This window comes from Loxodonta africana, chromosome 4 (genome assembly GCF_030014295.1).
Source record: "Loxodonta africana isolate mLoxAfr1 chromosome 4, mLoxAfr1.hap2, whole genome shotgun sequence".
Lineage (NCBI taxonomy): Eukaryota > Metazoa > Chordata > Mammalia > Proboscidea > Elephantidae > Loxodonta > Loxodonta africana.
The window spans coordinates 191146135-191165213 of record NC_087345.1 but is presented as its reverse complement, the minus strand read 5'-3'; the positions used below and the strand labels follow the sequence as shown (position 1 = coordinate 191165213).

The following is a 19079-nucleotide window of genomic DNA, read 5'->3' as shown; positions in this document are numbered from 1 at the left end:
CAAGCAGGAAGAGATTTACCCTTTAAACTACCTCAGTGATATTGAAGACTATCATGTTGGATGCTGTCAACATGCTTATATCAAACCTTAAAATACATGCTCTTAATTATTCTATGATATTGTATTTTAACATGGAGTGATGACTGGGAAGAATCTTAATCTAAAATGAACAATGAATGACAAAAATTTAGCATGGCTTACAAACTACAAACTATATTTAGTAAGTTATTTTTGATAACTTACCAAAGAATGGGGATGGGGAAAATCACTGGTTTTATTATTATTTTCTGTGTGCATAGGCTGTCTTCCATAGCTTTTCTGTTATTTTTTAAATCATCAAGAAAACCAACAGGATTTTGGAAATACTGCATGACTCTGGTGGCACAGCGGTTAAGGGTTCGGCTGCTAACCAAAAGGTCAGCAGTTCGAATCCACCAGCTGCTCCTTGGAAACCCTATGGGGCAGTTCTGCTCTATCCTAAAGGGTGGCTGAGAGTCAGAATCTACTCAATGGCAATGGGAACCTTCTTCACTTCTTGGAGATACCACTTTGGTGGATGAGAGCTTGGATACAGTACTGCTTGCATATCTTTCTAGTATTTTTCATTCTTGCCTCCTCTGCAGTGGTCCTTTAAGGTCGTGGGAGACAATAGAAATGGGAAATGTGAGGAGGCAGGGCCAAGATGTCTAACTAGTCAGAAGCTTCCACTGAACACTCTTGCAACAAAGACCCGAAAAAACAATTGAATCGGTTACATATATGACAATCTACAAACTCTGAGCATCAAACACAGAACTCAGGAATTAACCTGAGTGACAGGGGAGTGAGAGACCGTGCAGAAGCAGTGACGAGTCGCTGAGCCTGTGCAATGCCTCAGCTCTGATTCCTCGGTGCCGTTCTTTGGTGCGAATGTAGTGGGGCTGATGATAGCTTCCTGAGTCACGGCAGATTCACTGAAAGAAGACAAGCAAAGTGACGAGCCCCTGTCACTTTGCTTGTCTTCTTTCAGTGAATCTGGGCTGTCTGGGGAGTTTAGGAAGTGGCTGCTTCAGTAAAAAAAGGCAAATGAAGTGCCAGCACCCCGATCCCCTAGTGTGACAGCCATGGATCTGGCTGTGGGGTTTAGGAAAAAGCTCCTTCACTGAAAGAAGGCAAGCGTGGGATGCAGCCCTAACCCCCTGGGGCAGTCTCAGCAGAGACCCAGCCAGCACACACAGGCTACGTATGCCTTTGAAATATGAGATAAAACAGCACTGGTGACACAGGATAAATGATTTTGTCTAATTTACCGCATGGATCTAATAGCTCCTTCTTCTGAAAGTACCCTCTCCTATCTACCTGATCCCTATCCCCTCTGCTCCAGCTGGTTTCATTAACATTTGAATCCCCTGGGCCTGATATAGGATGTGCCACGCTCTCTCTGACCGATTCTCCTGGCCTAGGAGGAGGAGAAAATTAACAAACAGGGGAAAAATACTTTCCCAACTCCTTTAAACTGGAAGCTCAGAGCAGAAGCAACTCCAGTCCAGGCGTAAGCTATCCATAGAGTTTGGCTTTCTCCCCTTCATGGAACCAGGTGGCTTTCATAATGCAAAGGCAAATCTGTTAGAGGTCTGACTGTAATTGTTTCAGCTGTGTGCTGGAGAGGCTGTTTTTGGAGGTCTGATATTGCTCTACCTATTAAACAGAGCTCTCACCTTTTTTTTTCTCACCTACCCACAGCAGGGACCTGAGGGCTAAGGCTCCACCCATGCCACCTAGCCACCTGCAAAAGGGGTCTGAGGATAGTGGTGACTACCAGTCTTTACAGGTATAAGCATTAGGTCTCTAAGGTACAGATGCAGAGCCCACCCACCAGAGTGCTATAGAGAACAGAGACGCTCCTTCCTCCCTGACACTTGGGGGAAGGCTGTCAGTACACTGGCCTCCTCAGAGTGTGACCCCCTGCCACTACCAGAAACGAGTGCATACAACCATCACCACTACTCCTGTAAGATAGTAGGTGAGAGCCTATACCACACACTGGGTAACTGACTATCAGGAAACCTGAAATGAATCTATACAAGAATAGTAAATGGACTCATAGGCTCATATATCTGGTAACAGCTCTAACCATCTGGTAACAGGACACAAACAGAAAGATAGGACACAGCGGCAAACATAAAAAATTACAATAACTTATAGATGGCTCAGAGACAGCAGTCGATATCAAATCACATAAAGAAGCAGACCATGATTGCTTCCATAAACTGCCAAAACAGAGAATTGCCAGATGTAGAATACAAAAGGTTGATATACAGAACACTTCAAGACATCAGGAACAACATCAGGAACATCAGGAACGAAATCAGGCAATGTATGGAAAAAGCCAAGGAACACACAGATAAAGCAGTTGAAGAAATTAAAAAGATTATCCAAGAACATAATGAAAAATTTAATAAGCTGCAAAAATCCAGAGAGACAACATTCAGAAATTCAAAAGATTAACAATAAAATTACAGAATTAGACAACTAAAAAGGAAGTCAGAGGAGCAGAATTGAGGAACTGGAATGCAGAACTGGGGAGATGATGGAGGATAAGGCACTTGGCACCACTATATTTGAAGAAAAATCAGATGAAAGAATTTAAAAAATGAAGAAACCTTAAGAATCATGTGGAACTCTATCGAGAAAAATAACTTGCAAGTGTTTGGAATACCAGAACAGGGAGGGATAACAGAAAATATGGAGAGAATTGTTGAAGATTTTCTGGCAGAAAACTTCCCTGACATCATGAAAGATAAAAGGATGTCTATCCAAGATGCTCATCGAACCCCATACAAGGTAGATCCCAAAAGGAAGTCACCAAGACATATTATCATCAAACCTGCCAAAACCAAAGATAAAGAGAAAATTTTAAGAGCAGCCAGGGTAAGTGAAAAGTCACCTACAAAGGAGAGTCAATAAGAATAAGCTCAGACTACTTGGCAGAAACCATGCAGGCAAGAAGGCAATGGGATGACATATATAGGGCACTGAAGGTGAAAAATTGCCAGCCAAGAATCATATATCCAGCAAAACTGTCTCTCAGATATGAAGGGAAAATTAAGTCATTTACAGATAAACACGAGCTTATGGAATTTGCAAAAACCAAACCAAAACTACAGTAAATACTAAAGTGAACGCTCTGGTTAGAAAATCAATAATATCAGATACCAACACAACACTAGGGCACAGAACAGAGCATCCTGATATCAACTCAGATACAGAAATCACAAAAATAAAATAAGATAAAAAAAAGCTCAAAACAAGGAATCACTGATGTCATTATGTAAAAGATGACAATAATCAATAAAGATGGACTAAATAAAGCAGGCATAGATCTTCCCTATGGAGAGGAAATCAAGGCAATACAGGGAGATACAAGTTAGGTTTATACTTAAAACAGTAGGGGTAAATATTAAGGTAACCACAAAGAAGACTATCAATCCCATACTTCAAACTAAAAACCAAGATAAACATAAAGACTCAGCAAAAACAAATTCAACTACAATGAAAAAGAGGAAAACACAATTTACAAAGAAAAACTACTTCTCAGCACAAAAAAGTACATGGAAAAATCATATTGTCAACAACACACGAAAAAAGGCATCAAAATGACACGACTAATCTCATACCTATCTATAATTATGCTGAATGTAAATGGACTAAATGCACCAATAAAGAGACAGAAAGTTGCAGATTGGATAAAAGAACATAATCCAGCTATATAAAAAAAACTGTCTACAAAAGACACACCTTAGAGACACAAACTAAAACTCAAAGGATGGAAAAAATATATTAAGCAAAAAGCAATAAAAAATGAGCAGCAGTGGCAATATTAATTTCTAACAAAATAGACTTTAAAGTTAAATCTACCACAAAGGATAAGGAAGGACACTATATAATGATTAAAGGAACAATTTACTGGGAAGATATACCATATTAAATATTTATGTGCCCAAAGGCAGGGCTGAAAGATGCATAAACTCTAGCAGCATTGAAAAGCGAGATAGACAGCTCCACAATTATAGTAGGAGACTTCAACACGACACTCTTGGAGGAAGACAGGATGTCTGGAAAGAAGCCTAATAAAGATACAGAAGATCTAAATACCACAATCAAACAACTTGACCTCATAGACATATACAGAACACTGCACTCAACAGCAGTCAAGTATACTTTCTTTTCTAGTGCACATGGAACATTCTCTAGAATAGACAACGTATTAGGTCATAAAGCAAGCCTTTTCAGAATCCAAAACATCAAAATATTACAAAGCATCTTCTCTGACCATAAGGGCATAAAAGTAGAAAACAATAACAGAAAAAACAGGGAAAAGAAATCAAATACTTTTGATGAACAATACACTCCTTAAAAAAGACGGTTATAGAAAACGTTGTTGTTGTTGTTAGGTGCCCTCAAGTTGGTTCTGACTCATAGCGACCCTATGCACAACAGAACGAAACACTGCCTGGCACTGCACCATCCTTACAATTGTTCTTATGCTTGAGCGCTTTATTGCAGCCACTGTGTCAATCCACCTCGTTGAGGGTCTTTCTCTTTTCCACTGGCCCTGTACTTTGCCAAGCATGATATCCTTCTCCAGAGACTGATCCCTCCTGACAACATGTCCAAAGTATGTAAGATGCAGTCTCGCCACCCTTGCTTCTAAGGAGCATTCTGGTTGTACTTCTTCCAAGACAGATTTTTTTTCTTTCTTCTGGCAGTCCATGGTATAGTCAACATTCTTTGCCAACACCACAATTCAAAGGTGTCAATTCTTTGGTCTTCCTTATTCATTGTCCAGCTTTCACATGCATAGGGTCAGGCGCACCTTAGTCTTCAAGGTGACATCTTTGCTCTTCAAAACTTGAAAGAGGTCCTTTGCAGCAGATTTACCCAATGCAATGTGTCTTTTGATTTCTTGATTGCTGCTTCCATTGCTGTGGATCCAAGGAAAATGAAATCCTTGAAAACTTCATCTTTTCTCCATTTATCATGATGTTGCTCATTGGTCCAGTTGTGAGGATTTTTGTTTTCTTTATGTTGAGGTGCAATCCATACTGAAGGCTGTGGTCTTTGATCTTCATTAGTAAGTGCTTCAAGTCCTCTTCACTTTCAGCAAGCCAGGTTGTGTCATCTGCATAACGCAAGTTGTTAATGAATCTTCCTCCAATTGTGATGCCCCGTTCTTCTTCATATAGTCCAGCTTCTCATATTATTTGCTCAGCATACAGATTGAATAGGTATGGTGAAAGAATACAACCCTTGTGCACACCTTTCCTGACTTTAAACCATGCGGTATCCCCTTGTTCTTTCACCATAGAAGACATTAAGGATGGAATAAACAAATTCATAGAATCAAATGAGAATGAAAACACTTCCTATCAGAACCTTTTGGACGCAGCAAAAGCAGTGCTCGGAGGTCAATTTATATCAATAAATGCACACACACAAAAAGGAGAAAGGGCCAAAATCAAAGAATTATGCCTATAACTTGAACGAATAGAAAGAGAGCAACAAAAGAAGCCCTCAGGCACCCGAAGAAAGTGAATAGTAAAAATTAGAGCAGAATTAAATGAATTAGAGAAAAGAAAAACAATTGGAAGAATTAACAAGACCAAAAGCTGGTTCTTTGAAAAAAATCAACAAAATTGATAAACCATTGGCCAGGCTGACAAAAGAAAAACAAGAAAGGAAGCAAATAACCTGAATAAAAATGAGATGGGTGATATTACAACAGACCCAACTGAAATTAAAAGAATCATATCAGATTACTACAAAAAAATTGTACTCTAAAGATTTGAAAATGTAGAAGAAACAGATGAATTCCTAGAAACACACTACCTCCCTAAACTAACACGAACAGTGGTAGGACAACTAAGTAGACACATAACAAAAGAAGAGATTGAAAAGTTAATCAAAAAACTCCTAAGAAAACAAAGCCCTTGCCCTGTTGGTTTCACTGCTGAATTCTACCAAACTTTCAGAGAAGAGTTAACGTCACTACTACCAAAGGTATTTCAGAGCACAGAAAAGGATGAAATACTTCCAAACTCATTCTATGAAGCCAGCATATTCCTGATACCAAAACCAGGTAAAGACACCACTAAAAAAGAAAATTACAGACCTATATCCCTCATGAACTTAGATGCAAAAATCCTCAACAAAATTCTAGCCAATAGGATTCAAGAACATATCAAAAAAATCATTCACTATGACCAAGTGGGATTCGTACCAGGTATGCAGGGATGGTTCAACATTAGAAAAACAATATAATCCATCGTACAAATAAAACAAAAGACAGGAACCACATTTTATCAATTGATGCTGAAAAGGCATTTGACAAAGTCCAGCACCCATTCATGATTAAAACTTTTAGCAAAATAAGAATAGAAGGAAAATTCCTCAACATAATAAAAGGCGTTTATACAAAGCCAACAGCCAACATCATCCTAAATGAAGAGATTCTGAAAACATTCCCCTTGAGAACAGGAACCAGACAAGGATGCCCTTTATCACCACTCTTATTTAACATTGTTCTGGAGGTCCTGGCCAGAGCAGTTAGGCTAGATAAAGAAATAAAGGGCATCCAGATTGGTAAGGAAGAAGTCAAAGTATCTCTATTTGCAGATGACATGACCTTATACACGGAAAACCCTAAAGAATCCTAAAAAAAAAAAACCCGAAAAACCCACAAAACTACTGAAACAAATAGAAGCATTCAGCAGAGGATCAGGATACAAGATAAACATACAAAAATCAGTTGGATTCCTCTACACCAACAAAAAGAATATCGAAGAGGAAATCACCAATCAATACCATTTACAGTAGCCCCCAAGAAGATAAAATACTTAGGAATAAATCTTACCAGAAACGTAAAGACCTATACAAAGAAAACTACAAGACACTACTGCAAGAAACCAAAAGAGACCTACATAAGTGGAAAAACATACCTTGCTCATGGGTAGGAAGAAAGCATTGTAAAAATGTCTCTTCTACCAAAAGCTATGTATAGATACAATGCAATTCCAACCCAAATTCCAACATTTTTTAATGAGGTGGAAGGGCAAGAGACCCCGGATAAGTAAACCATTACTCATAGAGAAGAACAAAGTGGGAGGCCCACTCTATGTGATTTTAGAACCTATTATACAGCCACAGCAGTCAAAACAGCCTGGTACTGGTACAACAGCAGATAACATAGACCAGTGGAACAGAATTGAGAACGCAGACATGTATCCATCCACATAGGAGCAGCTGATATTTGACAAAGGCCCAAAGTCAGTTAATTGGGGACAAGACAGTTTGTTTAACAAATGGTGTGGGCATAACTGGATATCCATCTGCAAAAAAATGAAACAAGACCCATACTTGACACCATGCACAAAAATGAACTCAAAGTGGATCAAAGACCTAAATATAAAATCTAAAACAATAAAGATCATGGAAGAAAAAATAGGGACATTAGGAGCCCTAATACGTGGTATAAAGCGTATACCAAACATTACTAAAAATGCAGAAGAGAAACCAGATAACTGGGATCTCCTCAAAATTGAACACCTATGTTCATCCAAAGACTTCACCAAAAGAGTAAAAAGACTACCTGCACACTGGGAAAAAGTTTTTAGCTATGAGTTCTCTGATCAGCACCTGATCTCTCAAATCTACATGATACTGCAAAAACTCAACTACAAAAAGACAAATAATCCAATTAAAAAATGGGCAAAGGATATGAACAGACACCTCTCTAAAGAGGACATTCAGGCTGCTAACAGATACATGAGGAAATGCTTGCTATCACTAGCCATTAGAGAAATGCAAATCAAAACTACAAGGAGATTCCATCTCACTCCAACAAGGCTGGCATTAATCCAAAAAACACAAAATAATAAATGTTGGAGAGGTTGTGGAGAGACTGGAACACCTATACAGTGCTGGTGGGAATGTAAAATGGTACGACTACTTTGGAAATCGATTTGGCGCTTCCTTACAAAACTGGAAATAGAACTACCATACGATCCAGCAATCCCACTCCTTGGAATATATTCTCGAGAAATAAGAGCCTTTACACAAACAGATATATGCACACCCATGTTTATTGCAGCTCTGTTTACAATAGCAAAAAGCTGGAAGCAACCAAGGTGCCCATCAACAGATGAATGGATAAATAAATTATGGTATATTCACATAATGGAATACTACGCATCGATAAAGAACAATGATGAATCCATGAAACATTTCATGACATGGAGAAAACTGGAAGACATTATGCTGAGTGATATTAGTCAGTTGCAAAAGGACAAATATTGTGTAAGACCACTATTATAGGAACTCGAGAAATAGTTTAAACTGAGAAGAAAATATTCTACGATTTTTTATGAGGGGGGAGGGAGGGAGGGAGGGAGAAAGGTTTTCACTAATTAGATAGTAAATAAGTTTTTATTTTAGGTGAAGGAAAAGACAACAGACAATACAGGAGAGATCAACACAACTGGACTAACCCAAAAGCTAAGAAGTTTCTTGAATAAACCGAATGCTTTGAAGGCCAGCGTAGCAGGGGCAGGGGTTTGAGGACCATGGTTTCAGGGTACACCTAAGTCAATTGGCATAATAAAATCTATTAAGAAAACATCCTGCATCCCACTTTGGAGAGTGACATCTGGGGTCTTAAATGCTAGCGAGCGGCCATCTAAGATGCATCAATTGGTCTCAACCCACCTGGAGCAAGGAAGAATGATGAACAGCAAAGACAGAAGGTAATTATGAGCCTAAAACAGAAAGGACCACATAAACCAAAGACTACATAAGACTGAGACCAGAAGAACTAGGTGGTCTTGGCCACAGCTGATGATTGCCCCAATAGGGAACACAACAGAGAACTCCGGAGGGAGCAGGTGAGCAGTGGGATGCAGACCCCAAATTCTCATGAAATGGTCAGTCTGGGACTAGAAGGACCCTGGAGCCATGGTCCCTAGACCTGCTATTAGCCCAAGACAGGAACCATTTCTAAAGAGAACTCTTCAGGCAGGGATTGGACTGGAATATGGGATGAACTAAAATACTGGTGAAGAATGAGCTTCTTGGATCAAGTAGACACATGAGGCTATGTTGGCATCTCCCATCTGGAGGGAAATAAGAGGGAAGATGGGGCCAGAATCTGCCCGAATGGACACGAGGACAGAATATGGAGCAAAAGAGAGTGCTGTCTCATTAGGGGGAGGGGAATTAAGAGGGTATTTAGTAAGGTATATATAAATTTTTGTATGAGACCCTGACTTGATTTGTAAACTTTCACTTAAAGCACAATAAAAGTTAATTAAAAAAAAAAAACAAAAAACAGGACATGCTTGAGTGTGGGAGTATGTTTAAAAAGGAACTATTAGTATTTAAAGCACCACTCTTGGGATTGCCACACATTTGCTCTATTGTTGACACACATTTACCTAGGTAGAATCAAGTGATTGATGATGTCCCCCAATAGGCATTTCAAGATCTTTACAAAAATTTTGCTTTCTGCTTAGAGCTATGAGGTAGTATTAGTGGCAGAGGTGATGGTTTGTATATAATTGTAGGTGTGCTTATAAGTAAGGATCAATTTATATAATGTATTTGAACTGTTTTTATGCTTCAGTGGACTGATGTCCTTTTGGGTATGTGTTAAAAAATGGACTCCAGAATATTATTAGACTTTATTGTAGAATCAGTCATCTTGAATTCAAATATCTAATAAAAGTATTAAACTATATTCGAGGATGTGATGCCATCCTTAACAAATTAGAATAGGTGGCCGCTTTGATCTCGGAATCTGTTTTATAATGCCATCACAAAGGTTTGTTTGTCTTAAGTCCTGTGTCTTTTTAACCACTAACCATGGTATACTTTTATTCTCAAGGTTGTCCTCCCAGCCACCCACGCTTTTTTTTAAAATCCAAACTCTGGTGTTTGAAATTCACCATAAACTAAGAAATATAGGATAAGTGGCAATAGTTACATTTTAAAAATTTACTTCTGTGAGACCAAAATTGGAAGAACTTTAGACACTTTGCAACAAAACTTTGGGTAAATTGTATCAGTTGGAGTAATAGTTGTTTAAGGAGCCCTGATGGCACAGTGATTAAACGTTTGGATGCTGAGAGATCGGCAGTTCAAATCCATCAGTCACTCTATGGGAGAAAGATGTAGCAGTCTGCTTCTGTAAAGATTTACAGCCTTGCAAACTCTATGGGGCAGTTGTACTCTGTCCTATACAGTTGCTATGAGTTGGAATTGACTATGGCAGTGGGAACGAGAACAGTGATTTAAAATGAAGAACCATCAAATCCTATTGCATTTGTTAGAGCTAGCAATGCTCTTCTTTAATCTTCTATATAGATGATAGGTAGTTTGACCTTTTACAATATCGTATAACTGGGGATGCTGGACAGCAAGCATAACCTGGGACTGTGCAGGCAAACTATGACATATGGCTACGCTAGTTTTGGAACTCCGAAAACTGACCCTGTGCTGCCTGGTGGCAGAGAATAAATAGCTCTTACCTTGAAGAACACTAACTTAGAGCTTGGGAGTTGACTTTGGTGGGAGACATTGGTTTTTTAAAGTCAGACTCTATGGAGAGGTTTTCATTTTTCTTCTGAAATGAAGTTGTGGAAAAATAACTTTGGAATTAATGTGACTGAAGGGCAACCTCCAAACCATTCTGTACTCTAGTTTAGCTGAGCTAATCCTTCTTCTGCTGTGGCCTTTTATAACCCTGAATAGTATTGTGTTAGCGTATTTTAAATAAGAGTTAATTCCCTGTATTGTCCTTTTTAAATCCCAGAAGATATATTACTATCTTCAATTTGTTATCTAGCATCATTTTGATATTTGTATTAGCAGTAACTAATGGATAATTATAATTGCATATTTACTGTCCTTATCGATTGTGAAAAATGATACTTCAGTTGCAAATACAAAGTACTCTTCACATAATCTAATACCAGACGTTTTGTAATTCTAAAGCTCAGAGAAGAAAAGATCTAGCTCTGCCATTTCAGATCTTTCACAGATCCTCAAGTCTCAGCACGAGGCAGCTTTCTTAGAGCCTTCAACTGAAATGTCATTGGATGGAGAACTGTCCCCTGAACCTTTATCACAGAACCACGATAAATCCCTTACGTCGGCTTCAGCCAGCGAAGAAAGTCAAGATCCACTGTCTGCTGGACAGTCACCCGAAGGGAATGAAACAGTGACAGCATCCCTTATTTCACATCCTTTTTTTACTAAAAGAAAATCAAAGGATAGGTATAACTCAAAGGTATGATATAGTAATTTGAAAACTATTTTGGAATGCTGGACTTTGTCAATATCTTGAGTATTTACTTAAGTTAATTAAAAACTCATTAATATTTTCTTATTTCAAGAGAATAGAAAGTTTGCTCTTTAATACAACATTTTTATTTTTAGGAGGCTTTTTTTTTTAAAGTAATATTTGGGAATCAAAGTACTATTTTAACTTATAAAAAATCTAATCAGCATTGACACAGATGTTGTGGCCTATATTAGAATTTTAATGATAAAAAAAAGTATACGATCCCTGAGACAAGGAAAATTTCATTGTTGTCATTTCAAGTTCATCTACGAAAAAGAGATTTTTAAGCAATAAGATAACTATAATTATATAAGATAATTATTACATTAAAACCTGTTGCCATGAGTAAATTCTGACTCATAGCAACCCTGCAGGACAGAGTAGAACTGCCCCATAGGGTTTCCAAAGAGCAGCTGGTGGATTCAAACAGCTGACCTTTTGGTTGGCAGCCATCACTTTTAATCATTGCACCACCAGGACTCTATTACATTAAATCAGTATTAATATTAGTGTTAATATTACTGTTATTAACATAATTTTACGTTATCTTTAAACAAAACCTAGAAAAATTATCAGAGTTGCTTTTGTTAAAAAAGTATTTTTTTAATTAGAAATTCTTAGAGCTAAAATGTTGGGAATAAAGAAAAGATAAAAAGCTGTGCCTTCTTGACATTTATTCACAGTATAGTTTTATCATAGGAGTTATTAAAGTGGCCATATAAAATAATTCTGTAAGTCATTTATCTAAAAATTGAAATAGACTAAAATATAAATCTAAACTTGTTGTTAGGTCCCATCGAGTCTGTTTTGACTCACAGTGACCCTATGTACAACAGAATGAAACACTCCTTTGTCTTGCAACATCCCCACAGTCATTGCTATGTGTGAACCCATTGGTGCAGTCACTGTGTCAGTCGATCTTGTTGAGAGTCTTCCTTTTTTCTCTGACCCTCTACTTTACCAAGCATGATGTCCTTGTGCAGGGACTGGTCCCTCCTGATAACATGTCCAAAGTCTCACCATCCTTGCTTCTAATGACCGTTCTGGCTGTACTTCTTCTAAGACAGAATTGTTCGTTCTTCTGGTAGTCCATGGTATATTCAACATCACATCAGATGACAAAATGGTGGACAATCACACAAGACTGGGGATTATGGCCTAGCCAAGTTGGTGCACATTTTTGGAGGACACAGTACAATCCATTACAGATGGTAATAATTATTGACACTTGGTTCAATTGGAGCTGTTTATGAGGCAGAATCACAATATTGCATGGGCTTCCTTCATACTGTTCAGTGTTCCCGGATGTCTCACAGGTTCATTTATTGTTCTTATTTTTTATGTGATATATTCAAGAAATAAAGAAAAATATTAAAAGCTTTTTTGCAATGACATTGTAGCTCTCTTTTTTAAAGAATGTAAATAAATAGAGTTTCAACTAGGGTAATAGGAAGTCGGAAGGCAACAGGCAACAATAACAACACAAAACTGGTTAAAATAAAACTGAAGTCAAACCCAGTTTTCTGAGAGCTTATTAACTAATTACGGATAATCATACCATTGTAAATGTGTACCAGGTACCTAGAATCTCTTCAGCTTCCTAGTAGTTGTGATAATTAATTTGTGGGGTGAGGTAAGGACAGTTAATAATCAACATTAGTCAGCTTCTGTTTACCTAGCTGTCATGATGTGGTGAGAATACCCCAAATTTATGCTGTTCCTTAACTGTAGTTAACCTGAAAATAGTTAATGTGAGTGTCGATTTTATGTTTAAGATTATTTTACTTTAAAAAGGTAGAAAAAAGCAATTTATCTAATTTTAGATATATAATTTGTAATTTCTTATTGCAACTTTTGTTATTAAGACTGGTGTGTCAGAAGAGAAATTACAAAGTAAGACTGAAAATCAAACTTACCAAGAAGGAGGAGAATTTCAAGGTAAAAAAAGTTTTTCTGTTTTGCAGGATGAAAACATGAATGATTATTTTGTTCATTCCCACAGTATAATTACAAGTAAATGTGGGGAGAGCATTATTAAACATGCACATGACTTGTTAAACAATCAGGTAGTACAGAAATATATTGACAATTTTATAAAAATTAGCTGAGTTTTTTGGTGAGTTAACATTATATCACTTGGACAGTCTTTTTCAGTAAGAGCTTTGTAAACGGGAAGTGATAGTTCCGCCTCAACCAAATAACAGAACCTGGCATTATGAATTCTTAATTTAATATTGTACCAAAATTCATCTGGGTAGAATTAAAAAAAAAAAGATTTTTGGTATGAATAATTAATTGCAAATTTTAATTGCATTCTTTAGATGTTTGATATACAATAATTAAAAACAATGGTAAATTTGTTTGTTCTTTCCAACATTAAAAAACAAAACAAAACAAAACATACCCATTGGCCGTCAAGTTGATTCCAACTCATAGCAATCCTATAGGACAGAGTAGAACTGCCCCATAGGGTTTCTAAGTAGCAGTTGGTGGATTTGAACTGCTGACCTTTTGGTTAGCAGCCAAATGCTTAACCACTGCACCACCAGATCCCCAACATACCTAGCTTATATATTTAATAGATATTTTCTTGCATTGGCCTAATCTTTCAAAATAAATTTAATTGTGATTTGAGATTCAGGAGCATCACACTTCTGTTGTGCTTTGAAATGGGAGTGCCTCTATTGTTTCATCTGTGGTGGTCAGTTATCTATGTGAGAGAACTATTCCTTATTATGGTTGGGAAGTTTTCTTTTATTCAATGTATATTCTGAATTTTAATCAAGTATTGGGCTTAATTTATACAACTGGGGAAGAGCTGTCTCCTCAGAGTAGAGTCAGCCTTAATGATGTAGGTGGAGTCAAGCTTTTGGGATCTTCATTTGCTGATGAGGCACGACTCACAATGAGTAGAAACAGGTGCAAACATGCATTAATAATTGGAAGAAGGAATGTATGAAGTATGAATCTAGGAAAATTAGAAATCATCAAAAATGAAATGGAATGCATAAACATTGATATCCTAGGCATTAGTGAGCTGAAATGGACGGGTATTGGCCATTTTGAATCAGACAATCCTGTGTTCTACCATGGAAGAGGAATGGCATTGCTTCATTGTCAAAAAAGAATATTTCAAGATCCATCCTGAATTAAGATGCTGTCAGTGATTGGATAATATCCATATGCCTAAAAGGAAGACCAGTTAATAAAAATATTATTTGAATGTATGCACCAACTGCTAAGGCCAAAGATGAAGAAATTGAAGATTTTTACCAACTTCTGCAGTCTGAAATTGGCTGAACATGCAATCAGGATACATCGATAATTACTGGTGATTGGAGTGCAAAAGTTGGAAATAAAGAAGAAGGATCAGTTGGAAAATATGGCCTTGGTGATAGAAACGATGCCAGAGATCACATAATAGAATTTTGCAAGGCCAAAGACTTCTTCATTACAAATACCTTTCTTCAACAACATAAACAGTGACTATACACGTGGACCTTGCTGGATGGAATGAATACACAGGAATCAAATTGACTTTGCAGAAAGAGACAATGGAACAGCTCATTATCATTATTCAGAACAAGGCCAGGGGCCGACTCTGGAACAGGTCATCAATTGCTCCTATGCAAGTTCACGTTGAAGCTGAAGAAAATTAGAAGGAGTCCATGAGAGCCAAAGTACAACCTTGAGTATATCCCACCTGAATTTAGAGACCACCTCAAGAATAGATTTGATTCACTGAATACTAATGACCTAAGACCATAAAAGTTGTGGAAATAACATCAAGGACATCATACATGAAGAGAGCAAAAGGTCATTAAAAAGATAGTAAAGAAAGAAAAGACCAAAATGGATGTCAGAAGAGACTCTGAAACTTGCTCTTGAACATAGAGTAGCTAAAGCAAACAGAAGAAATGATGAAGTCAAAGAGCTGAACAGAAGATTTCAAAGGGCAGCTCTGGAAGACAAAGTAAAGTATTATAATGACATTTGTAAAGACCTGGAGTTAGAAAACCAAAAGGGAAGAACATGCTTGGCATTTCTCAAGCTGAAAGAACTGAACAAAAAATTCAAGCCTTGAGTTGCAACAGTGAAGGATTCTATGGGCAAAATACTGAACCACGCAGGAAGCGTCAAAAGAAGATGGAAAGAATACATGGAGTCACTGTATCAAAAATAATTGGTTGGCGTTCAGACATTTCAGAAGGTAGCATATGATCAAGGACCAATGGTACTGAAGGAAGCAGTCCAAGCTGCACTGAAGGGATTGGCAAAAAACAAGGCTCCAGGAATTGAGATGATTAAAAAAAAATGGATACAGTGCTGGAAGTGCTTACTTGTCTATACCAAGAAATTTGGAAAACAGATACTTGGCCAGCTGACTAGAAGAGATCCATATTTACATCTATTCCAAAGAAAGGTGATCCGCTGAATGCAGAAATTACCAAACAATATCATTAATATCACATGCAAGTAAAATTTTGCTGAAGATCATTCAAAAGAGGTTGTAGCAGTACACTGACAGGGAACTGCCAGAAATTCAAGCCAAATTCAGAAGAGATGAAATGAGTGATATCATTGCTGATGACAGATGGAGCCTGGCTGAGTGCAGAGAATACCAGAAAGATGTTTACCTGTGTTTTGTTGACGATGCAATGGCATTCAACTGCGTGGATCATAAGAAATCATGGATAACATTTTGAAAAACAGGAATTCCAGAACACTTAACGTGCTCACGAGGAACCTGTTCATAGATCATGAGACAGCCTCTTGAACAGAACAAGGGGGATATTGCATGGTTTAAAGTTAGGACAGGTGTGTGTCAGGATTGTATCCTTTCACCATGTTTATTCAATCTGTATGCTGAGAAAATAAACAGAGCAGCTGGACGACACGAAGACGAATGCACCATCAGGATGGAGGAAAACTCATGAGCAACCTGCGATATGCAGATGGCACAACATTGCTTGCTGAAAGGAAAGAGGACTTGAAGCACTTACTGATGAAGATCAAAAACCACAGCCTTCAATATGGATTACACCTCAACATAAAGAAAACAAAAATCCTCACAACTAGACTAACAAGCAATATCCGGATAAATAGAGAAAATATCAAAGTTGGATTGTATCCGCAATCAACAACCATGGAAGCAGAAGTCATGAAGTCACAGAACACATTGCACTGGACAAATTTGCTACAAGAAACCTCTTTAAAATGTTAAAAAGCAAAGATGTCACCTTGAAGACTAAGATGTGCCTGACTCAAGCCATGGTTTTTTCGGTTGGTACATGCATGTGAAAGCTAGGCGATGAATAAGGAAGACAAGAAGAATTGATGCCTTTGAATTGTGGTGTTGGCAAAGAATATTAAATATACCGTGGACTGCCAGAAGAGCAAACAAATCTGTATTGGAAGAAGTAAAACCAGAATGCTCCTTGGAAGCAAGGATGGTGAGACTAAGTCTCACATGCTTTGGACATGTTATCAGGAGGGATTAGTCCCTGGAGAAGGACATCATGCTTGTAAAGTAAAGGGTTATCAAAAAAGAGGAGACCCTGAAGGAGATGAATTGATACAGTTGCTGCAACAATGGGCTCAAGCATAACAATTGTGAGGATGGCACAGGACCAGGCAGTGTTTCCTCCTGTTGTACATAGGGTCACTATGAGTCAGAACTGCCTCAATGGCACCTAACAACAACAAGAGCATAAAGAAATAATTCTGCGAATTTGCCTAAAGTAAATTTATTTAGTACATAAAGAGGTGACTAGTACTAATATTTGAAAAATATAATGAAATTCATATCTAATTTAGCCTTGTATTTTGGGGGAATAATTTGAATATATTAGTTGCAGGTTAAAATGTGCTCTCTTACCTCATTGTTTACAAACAAAACATAAACACTGAAAAATAGCACAGTATTTGTTTAATATCAACGTAAAGAATTCAAAATATTAGCTCATAAAGCAGGATCCAGCTCTCTTTTATGTCACATTATGTAGTTAAAATTCAGTCTATGTTTTGAGGATGGCAGCATGAGCAGGAGCAAGTTTTTGACTCCTCCCTACCCCATACAAGACCACCAAGAAATAGAACAAAAATTCTCTATCAGACCCAGAAGAAACCTAGAAATATGGGCAGAGGACTGTTGCCAAGGCCTGCAGAAGGGCCTAGCCAAATCATAGAACTAAAAAGTTGGAGAAGTGCTTCCTGTGTGGTCCTCAAAAGGAGTCCCTGGGTGGCACGAATAATTAAGCACTCAACTAGTAGCCAAAAGTTGGTGTTTGAACCCACCCAGAGGATGGGCTTGGAAGACAGGCCTGGTGATCTTCTTCCAAAAGGTCACAGTCATTGAAATCCTATGGGGCACAGCTCTACTCTGGTACACATGGGGCTGCCATGAGTTGGAATGGACTCTGTGGTAACTGACAACAACCACAACAACATATGGTTCTCACATCTCACCCTCCCAGCACTGCAGATCCACAAACTGCAGCAGCACCCACCCTCCTAGAGCTGTGAGCTTGCAGCCACATCGAGAGGAACCCACAGAGCAGCTCCAGCAGATCTCTCACCCCAGAGATCACACAGTTTGTCTGCACATTGATAAAGGCCCGAGCTCTGGTAAATTTAACAGAACAGATCTCTCAGCCGAATTGCTCAAGGTGAGCCTGCTCCCCTGCCCACTAGCAGCATCTCCCACAGATGTTGGTTACAGTGCCAGTCATCCCAGGCCATACATCAGGAAGGGAAAGGAACTCATCTCTAATTGGAGACGGGAGGGTCCTCAGAGAGTGAGAGGGGAGACTTTGGATAGGGATGTCAGAGCTTTTTTGAGCACCTTGCACATAGTTCAATGGGTCAGGGCTCCATATTCAGTTACAGGAGTGTCCCAAAAGGTCATAAAGCAAATTAAAGCAGTGGAGAGAGATAACTAAAGAATGAACGCAGTGCCCTCTGGTGGACATATTGATTAGTGCATGCTCTCAATTCTATTTGAGAGCTGCTGAGAGATGAAAACCTGGTCTGGAGTAGAGAGTGAAGGGGAATAACAAACAAGTGTGGAAGGCTGTGCTCAGAAAACAGTGCTGTCAGTAACACTGAATGCTGGGCAGAACTGAGAAGGCTATCATCAAGCAAAAATCTAACACCATGAAGTCAACAAAAGAGTACAAGAAATACTAAGGGAATGGAAATGATGACTCACCCACATGAACAAGATGAAAGGAGAGACATTATATTTATGGAAGCCTGAAAAATGAACAGAACGGAAAAATATAATGCAACAATATCACACAAGCTCAGAGAACTAAAGGAAAACACAAAGAACTGAAGGAAATTAGGCAAACAGTGGATGAACAAAATGAGAATATAAACAAAGAGATAGACACCATAAAAGAAAACAAACAAATACTAGAACTGAAAGTGATAAAAACTGAAATAAGAAACTCAATGGAAGGATTGAACAATAGAGTTGAACAGGTGAGAGAAAGAATCTGTAAACTAGAACATAAGTTTGTTGAAATTTTTGAGTCTGAAGAACAGCAAAGGAGAAAGCACAAGAATACTGAACACAGTTTGATGTAACTATGGGACAACATAAAGCAAGCCAACATACATGTCATAGTAAGGAGATGAGAGAGAAAAGAACAGAAAGAATATTTGAGGAAATAATGGCAGAAAGCTTTTCAAGTCTGATCAA

At 38.1% G+C, this 19079-nt stretch overlaps 1 protein-coding gene across 1 annotated transcript in view; it reads left to right on the top strand.

The window, feature by feature from the left end:
* Positions 1-19079, top strand: part of CCDC7 (coiled-coil domain containing 7) — a 415568-nt gene that overhangs the window by 134798 nt on the left and 261691 nt on the right. The window contains exon 17 of the mRNA XM_064285199.1: positions 11026-11320. Within this exon, the coding sequence (XP_064141269.1) occupies positions 11026-11320 (295 nt within the window). The remainder of the gene's footprint in view (positions 1-11025; positions 11321-19079) is intronic.